At 42.7% G+C, this 12,293-nt stretch overlaps 1 protein-coding gene across 3 annotated transcripts in view; it reads left to right on the forward strand.

Annotated features, from left to right (window-relative positions):
* Positions 1 to 1,501: 1,501 nt before the first annotated feature.
* The window catches only part of LOC109919615 (ADAMTS-like protein 5), a 118,747-nt gene continuing 107,955 nt past the window's right edge, over positions 1,502 to 12,293 (forward strand). For 2 of the 3 annotated variants that reach the window (XM_048614295.1, XM_048614297.1), the window contains exons 1-2: positions 1,502 to 2,182; positions 2,506 to 2,578. In XM_048614295.1, coding sequence (XP_048470252.1) covers positions 2,145 to 2,182; positions 2,506 to 2,578 — 111 coding nt within the window. In that variant the 5' untranslated portion in view covers positions 1,502 to 2,144. The other variant, XM_048614296.1, reaches the window with a different exon arrangement.

Consider the following 12,293-nt stretch of genomic DNA (forward strand, 5'->3'; position numbering starts at 1 on the left):
TTTAAAATAATGTTGGAGGGGGTGAGGGGATAATGTACCCAAGCACTCACAGTACCCAGCTCTTTCTGAAATCCTTGAGACTGTTGGTGGGCACCACATTAATTCAGGATTTCCAAACTCTGATTTTAAATGATACAGTAAGCAACTGACAAATAATGAAGGATGGAGATGGTTTGCAAACAAGATTTTTTTCCTGGGGGTGTGGGCCACATAGAAATTCGGAAGCCGTGTGTAAATCCATATTTCCAATAATTCCATTAGAATTTATAGTGGAGTTCCACTTTGTAATTCACCCATTGATGAGGACATAGTTCTAAACTCAGATTTTCCAAAACATTGGGTCTTTAAAATGTTACCAAACAATCACAGCTGTCCCTAGCGGAGAGACAGGGCATAGACACTCTGTGCGGCCCGTCTCCCTAGGGTAAATCTGACTGTGTGTGACCCCTCTCCCTGGGTAAATCACACTGTGTGGGGCCCATCTCCCAGGAGTAAATCTGCCTGTGCAAGACCCATGTCACTGGGGTAAATTACACTGTTTACCTATGACTGTACCAGTTTTTCTTTACATTCCACAAGCAAAGATCTCTGTGTCTGCAGTTTTAACTTTATTGTGATTATCATTCAGCATTTTCCCTTATACCTCTTTTGTAAAGTTATAACGTAGTTCATTTTTCTTTAAATTCACCAATCATAATCAATGCTGTTCAGCCTGGACCCTGAAATTCAACCTCCAGACTACCTTGCCGTCTGCTTTCAGACAGTGGCAATCCAATGGTCATTCTTACCCTAGCTTCCAGTTCCTCCTGGGGTCTATAACCCCAGCACAGGGTGTCCCAAAGCTTGGATTGGTCACCCTGACTCACCCTGCCCTCTGGAAATCTCTGCAGCCAAAAAGAAATATCTAAACAGCAGTATTGGCTGTAGAGCTAGATGACCGACATTTAGGACTGGGTGAGGCCCTAGTACCAGAGTTGGAATATTATTTTAAAAACCAAAAGAACTGCGGATGCTGTATATCAGAAACAAAAAGAGAAGTTGCTGGAAAAGCTCAGCAGGTCTGGCAGCATCTGTGAAGAAAAAAAGAGTTAATGCTACGAGTCCAGTGACACTTCCTCAGAATACGAAATAAAATAAACAGATATAAACAGGGGTTTCAGTAGATCTCCTCAGTTGAGAGGCGGACTCTGAGCTGGCTGATCACAGCCAGTGTGCTGTGCACAAGTAAACAAAGGGTGACTTGGTGATGGGATACCAGCCTCTGTGCAGTTGTTTCAGTGTGTTTCTCTCCCCACTGATACTGCCAGACCTGCTGAGTTTCCCCAGCATTTTCTGTTGTTTATTTAACGAGAGCAAGCAGCAGTTTATCCAGTACTGTTTACACACACAGATACACAAACGGATACATCCGGCACAGATCGTACTGGCCCTTTAAGCAAAACAACCCGCCCAGTTCATGAATATGTATCTGAGTTCTGTCTGACTCTGGCTCGTTGCTATTTAACAAGGACTGATACATGCATGAGACACCCGGAAAAAAAAATTCTTCCCTTCCCGGGATTTATTTGGCTGCAAGAAGTTTCAAAACTTTGGGCCATTTCAACATTCAGACGGCCACCGATGCTTGGAAATTTTCTAACTAAACGGATCCAGGGGAAAAAATATCCCACCTACCTGTGTGTGTGTGTGTGTGTGTGACTGTGTGTGTGTGGGTCAGTTAAAATGATCAGCACAAGTGACCAGTAAAACACGTGTCTGGATTTCAAAAGGAAAGAAATATTTTGCGAAGGATGACGCTTGGAGGAAAATTACTAATTATTAAGGAGCCGTGGCTAATTCTTTAAAGGAGATCGTATGGGAGGGGAGGAGGAGAGTACATTTATTTAAATGACCACGATACATTTCTCAAAGTTTCAGTCCAGAAAGGGACAGTGCCGCTTGCAGTTAATTTCTGGTGAATATCATAAATTCATCGCCATTGATAGCCCAGTGTCCACCAGGAGCGAGCTGGACTTTCGGAAATCCTTGAGCCCTCCTGTAAGTTTGGAGAATAGTCGATGTTACGTGAGGCAATCGGTTCTGAAGATTTGAGTGCAAATGAAGCGACGTGATGACAGCCCAAGATAAGTGTTCACGCTGAGATCATGCAAGTGAGATCAAGCATGTTCCGGCTGCCCAGCTGGTATGTTCACTTTGTATTTCAGCTTTCTACCCTGTCCCAGTAAAAACCGTCTTCTGTCATTGACGTGACACATTAAGACTGCGTCCTTTCAAGCATCGTTTTCGAACTAAGTATTTCTGCGGACGATTAGTGCCGGTGTTGCTGAAAATGTAAGGTTATGAATAATTCAGTTGCTTTCATGTCTGACACTGTAGTAATTTGAATGGGAAATTGCGGGCAGAGAGAGTGTGTAGTGTATTGCTTGGTCGCTGGGAGGGGAATTCTGAGGTCCTCTTTATTTACCTTTCTAATGTGTGGTCCCTCTTCCCCCCTCTCTTGTTCAGGAGATGGTATTGCTGGAAATCTTGGCTGCTAGCTGCGTTGTTCCTGGGATTTGGAGCCCTCTATAGTGCTCAGGTGAGTAACAGTTCAAACTGAATCAATGTCAGGTAATTACACACCTATATGTGACACATACTGCAAATATAAACACATATACTGTATACACACACAGAGAGACATACGTGCATGCACACACGCATACAGACAACACAAAATCAGCAAAACATCTTTCACCAGTAATTAATATATGGTAACAAGGTGTAGAGCTGGATGAACACAGCAGGCCAAGCAGCATCAGAGGAGCAGGAAGGCTGACGTTTTGGGCCTAGACCCTTCTTCAGAAATGGGGGAGGGGAAGGGGATTCTGAAGTAAATAGGGAGAGAGGGGGAGGTGGATAGAAGATGGATAGAGGAGAAGATAGGTGGAGAGGAAACAGACAGGTCAAAGAGGCGGGGATGGAGCCAGTAAAGGTGAGTGTAGGTGGGGAGGTAGGGAGGAGATAGGTCAGTCCAGGGAGGACAGACAGGTCAAGGGGGCGGAATGAGGTTAGTAGGTAGGAGATGGGGGTGGGGCTTCAGGTGGGAGGAGGGGATGGGTGGGAGGAAGAACAGGTTAGGGAGGCGGGGACGAGCTGGGCTGGAACTCCCTTCCCCTCCCCCATTTCTGAAGAAGGTTCTAGGCCCGAAATGTCAGCCTTCCTGCTCCTCTGATGCTGCTTGGCCTGCTGTGTTCATCCAGCTCTACACCTTGTTATCTCAGATTCTCCAGCATCTGCAGTTCCTACTATCTCTGAATTAATATATGGTGCTTGATTTATGTTTTTTTTTATACTTTCCATTTCCTCTTTCTCTTGTTTTCTGGCTGACTTTAATGGAACTATCAAACTGTTACTGAGACTATAGGCATGAGCTCGTTGTTTAACTTGGCTACTGCTTTCACTTCATCTTAACTTTCCTGTCCATACAGTAAACTCACTTCCTTAATTCTGACTTCTATGGATTTGAAGGTAGACAGTTCCTAAAATGGTACATCTGTAAAAAGAATGTGCAGCAAATGATGTGAAAGATTTTTTAGGCACCAATAATTTGCATTTACATAGCTGTCTATCCCCTGCAGCATATCAGATATATTTCTCGCCATATTGCCTGATTGCAGACAGATAACCGATGACAAGTTGATTCTATATTAGATGAAGACCCCCCCTCTCCAGTTCCACATTTATCATTTGTGTTTGAATTTGCTTCTGTATTAAACAGTGTTTAATAGTGCTAGTGTTACTGAAATTCTCATCGCAGTGGCCTTTAAACAAAAGTTTTGTCCTATTTTTCAAAACATCTTACACAATGAGTTACTTGTGGAGTGCAGCAAAGGTTGTGCTGCAGGAAAACACTCAATGATCATGATGGTAGAGGATCACCCAAAAACCTGTACATCTTGAAAAGAAACTAAAGACAATGTTCAACTGCTTCAAACTTCACGTATATTAACTCCAAGACAAATCAATTGGATTAATGCCATTTGGGATAGAGTGTCAATTTCATGTTTCCCAGCATGTTGTCCCTTTCCCTGTTTCATTGAAATGGCTGTTATGCAGGATCAGGAGGCTCTTTGAACCTTGCAAGTGCTTCTTAGATAAGTTGAATCCTGTTCTGCATTTACCAGAAAGAAAGGTGGGAGGAACAGTGGTGGGAGTCACTGGTCAGGGTGACCAAGCACTGTGGAAAACTGTCTAACCTTGACTACCTTGACAGCAATGAATCAACAGTGCAGGGCGGCACATCAAATCTGGCACCTAGTGAATGGTCTGTATTGCTCAGCAACTCATTAAATTAATGAGAACACTAACGTTGCTGTGCTCTGGATAAACACTTTTTTTAAAATAAATGATTCATTGACTTATAATGTTTTCATTCAAATGTACAACTCTTTAATTGCTCCCCAATGCTAAGATAATATCGGACATCTGGATGCATGATCATCTTAAAATCATTTATGATATTATTACAAAGCCAGGCCTCAAGTTTCCTTTCTAATCTCATTAGGGCGACCAGTTAGAACCTATAAGTATAGCTAGTGAAGTGAAGAGATGTGGAGAAGTATTGCTCATCACCAATTACCTAGTCTGTGCTCGCTGACTACATTGGAACCCGCTCTACAAAAGTCTCAAATCTTAATTTCCCATTGTGTGTTCAAACCATTTCCCTCTATCTCTGTAGCCTCCTTCTGTATCACAATCATCTGAGACCTCTGATTTCCACTAATTCTAGCTGCTTGTGCACCTCCAACTTCCTTTGACCTGACATTGTGGTCATGTTTTCAATTGTCCAGGCCATAAGATTTGCAATTCCCTCTTTGAACTCCACTACCTCTCTCTCTTCTTTCAAGATGCTTGCTTAAACTTCTTCAACCAGGCATTTTGGTTACTTGTTCCATTGCCTCCTTTTTTGTCTCGGTGTCAGTTTTTTGTGGATTAAACTCCCACTTATCACTTTGGGACATTATTACTCTATTAGATCTGCTACATGAATGCAAGCAGCTATTTTATTTTTGTTGTTTGGCAGCCTGCCAGGGAGAAACAGTCCTGGTTGAGGGCCAAGTGTCAACCATGGTGTCAGCTCTGGCTTGTGTCAAGTGTGGGATCAGACTTACAGATGGATTCTCATTATTAAGTATCCCGATGAATGTATGTTGAATTCTTAATTTTTAATGAAGTTCTAACTTTCATGAAGAAGCGCTATAGAGCCTCAAAGTTGGGAGGGAGGGTAGTGTGCATCTTTCAAATTGCTTTTACGTTCTGCTGAAACCTGTGTGAGAATCAACAGCTTCTGACCTTAGCGTCTTATGCAGTGGCTGAAGGTAAGTGTATCTCAATTCTCAAAAGACAACTGTGTAGCACTCGAATTTAGGATTATAGGTCCAACTGTGACACACAGGCAACTTAACTTTTGTGTAATTTCCATAGGGGTGATATTCCTTTAGCGTGACTTTGTTTTCTTTTGTTCTGATGTGTCACATTTATCACCTATTAACAATCACAGGCACATAATAAATGGCTCAGAACATGTTAATAACTTCTGCCTCTACTGTGGAAAAGGGATCATGTTAAAGCTTTAGATTCTCCACATTTTAGCTTGGTAATGTGTTGTTGGTAGCACCCATTGCAGTTCTCCTGTTTCTGTGGTATACCAAGTAGTAAAAGACACTGTTTGTCACACTTCTTTTATAACCAATTAGGCCCAATCTTAATTAAATGTAAGACATTGAGTTATGAGTGAGTTAAAATTGTGCCTTTCGAGTCCTGTAGTGAGTAACATTTTCATCAGAAAAGCACTAGGTTTTATTTCCAATGTGTGCTGAGCTAGTCAATCAAGCAGTAAAGGGTGTATCCATAATTGGACTGTGCCCCTGAATTAGCAAGGAGAATATTGTTCTGTGATCCCAACTCTCTGTCTGGCAACCTTTATTGGACATGTACGTATGTGGCTGTCAAATTAAGGATCAGACTAAGCTCTGTCACCACCTAGAGCCAAATTGCCTTCTGGCGCTTATGGTCAATGCTCAAACATGAATAATGCCCCTTTGTGTGAAACACTGTGACCCAAAGGTAACATTTCTTAAGAACCTCCTCTCATAGCTCACAGCCCTGACACAAGGGACAAGCCTCATGGCTCTTCCATGAACCCTCACTGTTCAATTATTTTTTAACCTTGGAGAAAGATCAGACGGAAGGTGTGAACGACATGTTCCCACAGGTAAACTCCTGCAGCTTCCACCTATACATGTGTGAGGAGCAACACTTTAAAAGCAAATAGCCAAGGGGTAATTTCCTGCAATGCGCCAAACTGTTTGGATCAGACAGCATGCATGAAAGCCTGAAAGTGAACTTCCTTTTAAATGCTGACCCAGTCCTAGAAGATTTTTTTTAAAAATTGCATTCCCTTAGGTAGGGGAAAACCAGCCTGTTCACAGTATGATGACTGTCTAAAGAGCTTGCTGTACTCACCACGCAATAAATATCTGCAGCCCATTGAAGAATGAATTAGTCAATAGCTGGGAGCATAATATTTCACAACAAATCTTGTGAATTTCTCTTGCCCAGCATGCTTTCTGCTGTGTGTACCACAATGTTTGCTGCTTGAAAGACTGCACAAAATTTAGCAGTTTCTGAAAAATAACAATACTGCCTTCTTCACAGTCCTGTCATTTATTCAGTTCAGGACAGCCGTATAACCTTGTATACACAGTATGTTCTTATTATCTCACGTGGTTTACTGTGAGCTGTTCCAGATTGTGTCATTCTTGAAGTTACTTGTGGAAGGCAGCATGTCTTTTCTGTATGGTGCTGCTCTGTACTGTGGGTTTGAGGTCAAAAAGTGGCACATTGATGTGTGCAATGTTTTCCTTTTTAAGCAAGTTAGCTCCTGGTTGCAGCGTGGTAAGGTCTTACTGTCAATGTCATGCAGTGGCAAACGTCCATGGTGTATTCACTATCAGAGGTTTACCATTAGCTTGGTATTTCAGAATGAGGTCAAAAATCATACAACATCAGATTATAGTCCTACAGGTTTATTTGAAGACACAAGCTTTTGGAGTCTCGCTCCTTCTTCAGGTGTCAGTGAGAGTGGTGGCATCAGACGCAGAATTTATAAGCAAAAGATCAAAGGGTCATAGAACTAATGGGACTGTATTGAACAAGCCTAAGGTGGCTGTTAAATCTTAAATCAGTTAGAAAGGATTAATACGCAAATTCCTGAATTTCTTTCAAGTCACTGCCCTGAGATAACTAAAGGTTTTGTTAGTTCCCTCAGTATACCAGAGGTGACATTCCAGGTCAGACAATGCATTTTAGGTGTGAGGCCTTGTTTCTTCCCCACACCTCCACTTCTCGCTTTCAAACAATTGCCAAACCTTAAACAGACCATCATTTGCAGCAAACTACCCAGCCTTTAGGACAACATCAACCACAACACCATACAATGTTGTCATGGCAGCCTCTGCAAGACAAGTCAGATTATCGGCATAGATGCTACAATCTCACGTGGGAACACCACCCATCATGTGCCTGGCAGATACCCAAGTGACTCGGCCAATGATATCTATCTCATACACTGTAGGCAAGGGTGCCCTGAGACATGGTACATTGGCGAAACCATGCAGACACTATGACAACAGATGGACACCGTGCAACAATTGCCAGACAGGAATGTTCCCTCCCAGTAGGGGAACACTTCAGTGGTCAAGGACATTCGGCCTTGAATCTTCGGGTGAAAACATACTCCAAGGTGGATTTCGGGATACACAACAATGCAGAGGCACTGGGCAAAGGCTGGTAGCCAACTTCGGTGCCAATGAGGACGGCCTCAACCAGGATCTTGGGTTCATGTCGCACTACAGGTGACCCCACCACACTATACTCTCACACACACACACTCTCACATACATATTGACACACTCACACAGACCCTCTCTCATACACGGACTCTTTCTCACACATACTCACATGCACACGCACACACACACTCTCTCTCCCCCTCAGACACACACACACACAAACACACACACACACACACACACACACAAACACACACACACAAATCTATGGGGTGAATTTGCATTTGCAGATTTGTAATTGCAGGTGCATTCTATTTTGTCCAAAAAGCACACCATTTGTAGACAGTCAATGTGGCATTTTATAAATTCCTACTTTGGAAATATAACCAGTGACATGTGACTCCAAGTTAATACACAGCCAGATTCCAAACAAAGCCTCACACCTAAAATGCATTGTTTCTGATGTCACCTCTGGTATACTGAGGGAACCAACAAAACCTTTAGTTATCTCAGAGCAGTGACTTGAAAGAAATTCTGGAATTTGCATATTAATCCTTTACAACCGATTAAAGATTAACAGCCATCTTAGCTTTGATCTTTTGCTTATAAATTCTGTGTCTCATCCTGCCTATCTGACACCTGAAGAAGGAACGAGACTCTTAAAGTTTGTGTCTTCAAATAAACCTGATGTCATGTGATTTTTGACCTTGCCTACCCCAGTCCAACACCAGCACCTCCACATCTCAGAATGAGGATAATGCTTGCTCATGGCAAGAAGTAATGGGATGTTTAGATCGTGGAAGCAATTGTGCTATAGAGACCACATGGTTCTCATTGACAAGGAGACTCTCCCACTCTTGCTACATGCCATAGGTGCATTGGAATAATTTACAGATTGATAATCTGTTTGGCCACATTGTAACACACTTTCTATGTAAGACCTGAAACGGGACTTGGACCCAAAACTTCTGACCTAAAGGTAAGAATTCTGTAGCTGGGTCACAAAGCTGCCTGCTTGATGGACTAATATACTCAGCCATACAGACCAGGAGAGGCCTTGGTTTTGTGCCCAGTCTTTGCTGAGATGGCTTTGACTTTGCAAAGGCAGCATTTGGGCTGCTGATGTTGGGCTCAGTGTTCCGAAGCTGTCGAGTGTGGTGGAGGAACTGGGGTTGGAGGAAGAATTGATCACTACCCAGTAAGAAAGTTCAGAGTGGACATTATGGAAGCACAGCAGCAGTATTGACACTGGCACTCTCCAGAGCTTCACAGCCTGCCAGCATTTACTATCAAAGCTTGCACAGGAAAGACTACATAAAAAAGTGAAAGAGAAGACAGGTTGTTTGGCAATCAATGCATTTTGGTTGTGGATTGGTTGCACAAACAGTCTCATGCCAATCCTTTACTCAAATATCTCGATTTCTGCCACATAATCTCTATTCTTAAATATTGACTTAGTCTCTACTTTAACTCTATTGATTACAGTTGTGGATTTCACAGCTCCACACCCCACTGGGCTGAAATGATTCTCATGCTGTCTCAAAGATTTTACATTTAATTTTCCATCAGTACCTACTTGGTAAGGAATATCAGTAACACTGAAACTGTAGTATTAATAACTATTTACCTTTCCCTCTTTATCATCTCTTTTAAAGGTGCTTCCTCCTTTTTCACCTCCAAAAGATTGACCGCCTTTTCAAACAGCGAAGCACTTTTGTTTAAAAACAATCATTTCTGAGGGGCACCAGGGAGTGTTCAAATGCAGTAATTTCTGGAAAAAGCTGAAGATAAATCATCCACCTCCCAAGATTAAACCAAAACAAAAAAGTATGTATTATATTTAGTTTTGTGTATCAGTCAGATCAAGGCTCCCCCAGTTGAGAACCGTTTTTTTTGGTGAACTTTCTGCTTTCAGTGTGACTATGAAAATACCAGCGAATGGAAAGCTTGCCAATTCTGAAACCCAGAGACAGCATCAAGCACTTCCAGGGAAGCTATAGAACACAGTCAAATGTAAAGTGAAGCTCCCTCTAACTTTCAAATAGAAGCAAACGCTGGAATAAAATAAAAACAGAAATTTCTGGATAAACTTATTTAATCTGGCAGCATATATGGAGAGGAAGAAATCAGTTAGTTTTGAGTCCGAGATGAATCCAAATTTGAGTTCTGAAGAAGATTCATATTAAATTAGAAACATTAACACAGTTTCCCTCTCTTCAGATGCTGCCAGAGTCGTTGAGTTTCTCCAGTATTTTCTGTTGTTATTTCTCCCTCCAGCCTCTTTCCAACACAATCCTGAGCTAGTAGGAACTGCAGATGCTGGAGAATCCGATACAACAAGGCTAGGCCCGAAACGTCAGCTTTTCTGCTCCTATGATGCTGCTTGGCCTGCTGTGTTCATCCAGCTCTGCACCTTGTTGTCTCACAATCCTGAGCTGGTGTCTTTGGAAATGTGAGAAGATGTGAGATTGCCTCTTTAAATGTTATAATTTCCAAAAAGCAAACTAGAATCATTCTTAAATATTTGTAATCAACCTGTTTGGATATACGCCAATATGCCTTAATAAAAACTGAAAGAATTGTTGAAGCTGGAATTCAAAACCAAAAACGGAAATTGCTGGGAAAGCTCAGCAGATCTGGCAGCATCTGTGGAGATAAATCAGAGTTAACGTTTCAGATTCAGTGACCCTTCATCAGAACTGCCCTGCTGCTCTTTTCCAGCAATTTGTACAATGTACCTTAATTGCAAGTGAAACCTGATCTAGACCTTCCAGCTCAGAGGTAGGGACACTATCACTGCACCACATGATTCAATGTTTATAATAATACCGTAGTTTAGTTAAAAATACTAAGAGTGCAATCATGGGTCATAAAACATCAAGAGAGTCTGTGTAGCTAACCCATTAGTTAGATAAACACTCGGTGAATATAAGCTCACTTGAGAGAATTATTCCAAGCAGACTCCTCAGTTATTATTGAATACTTGATGCCAGAGATCTGCCAATTGCCTATTACAATGAACTCATGCCTGTATTTATTCACTATAATAATTTAGAAAGCTCATTGTATTTGTCACAGCTTATTTGTCAGAGTTGCTCAGTTACCAGTTTGGAAAGGGAATAGATTCAATTGCGATCCACAGGAACAGCACTTGCATGAGTAATTGGTTAATATAGGGAACGGACTCTCTAGGAAGATGATGGGAGCAATCAGTATGGATTTCTTCAGATGCCAGCTAGGGAGATGTTCAGAAAATAATATTTGGGGCATAGAATGACCAAGCTGAGATATGATCTGGTAATTGTAGTCTATTGAAGCAACAAGTGACCGTGGACCTAAGGATCCCAAAGATTTCATTGTCTCATGTTTACACGAAGTCAACAATTCCATTATTACGCCTTGCAAACAGCAGCATCATAAACAGTGAACTAGATGCCTCTCCAACCCCCTCCAATTACACTCCACTGTCACTCCAACCTCTTCTGGTTACACTCCACTATCACTCTAATCCCCTCCAATTACACTCCACGATCACTCCAACCCCCTCCATTTCACTCCACTGTCACTCCAACCCCCTCCAATTACACTCCACTGTCACTCCAACTCCTTCCAGCAACACTGCACAACCACTCCAACCTCTTCTGGTTACACTCCACTATCACTCCAAACCCCTCCAGTTACACTCCACTATCACTCCAAATGCTCCAGTTACACTCCACTGTCACTCCAACCCCTTCCAGTTACACTGCACAACCACTCCAACCTCTTCTGGTTACACTCCACTATCACTCTAACCCCCTCTATTACACTCCACTATCACTCCAACCCCCTCCAGCAACACTGCATTATCACTCCAGCCTCTTCTGGTTACACTCCGCTGTCACTCCAACCCCCTCTATTTACACTCCACTGTCACTCCAAACCCCTCCAGTTACACTCCACTGTCACTCCAACCCCGCTCCAGATACACTTCACTATCACTCCAACCCCCTCTAGTTACACTCCACTGTCACTCCAAACCACACCAGCAATACTGCACGACTACGCCAGCCTCTTCTGGTTACACTCCACTATCATGCCCATCCCCCTCTAGATACACTTCATTATCACTCCAACCCCCTCCAGTTACACTCCACTGTCACTCCAACCCCCTCCAGTTACACTCCACTGTCACTCCAACCCCCTCCAGTTACACTCCACTGTCACTCCAACCCCCTCCAGATACACTTCACTGTCACTCCAACCCCCTCCAGATACACTTCACTGTCACCCCAACCTCCTCTAGTTACACTCCACTGTCACTCCAACTCCAATGCCCTCCAGCAACACAGCATTATCACTCCCACCCCTTCTGGTTACACTCCACTATCACTCCCATCCCCCTCAAACCACACTCCATTATCACTCCTTTCCCCCTCAAACCACACTCCATCCTATCACTTCATCCCCCTCAAACCA

Source organism: Rhincodon typus, chromosome 29 (genome assembly GCF_021869965.1).
Source record: "Rhincodon typus isolate 14 chromosome 29, sRhiTyp1.1, whole genome shotgun sequence".
Lineage (NCBI taxonomy): Eukaryota > Metazoa > Chordata > Chondrichthyes > Orectolobiformes > Rhincodontidae > Rhincodon > Rhincodon typus.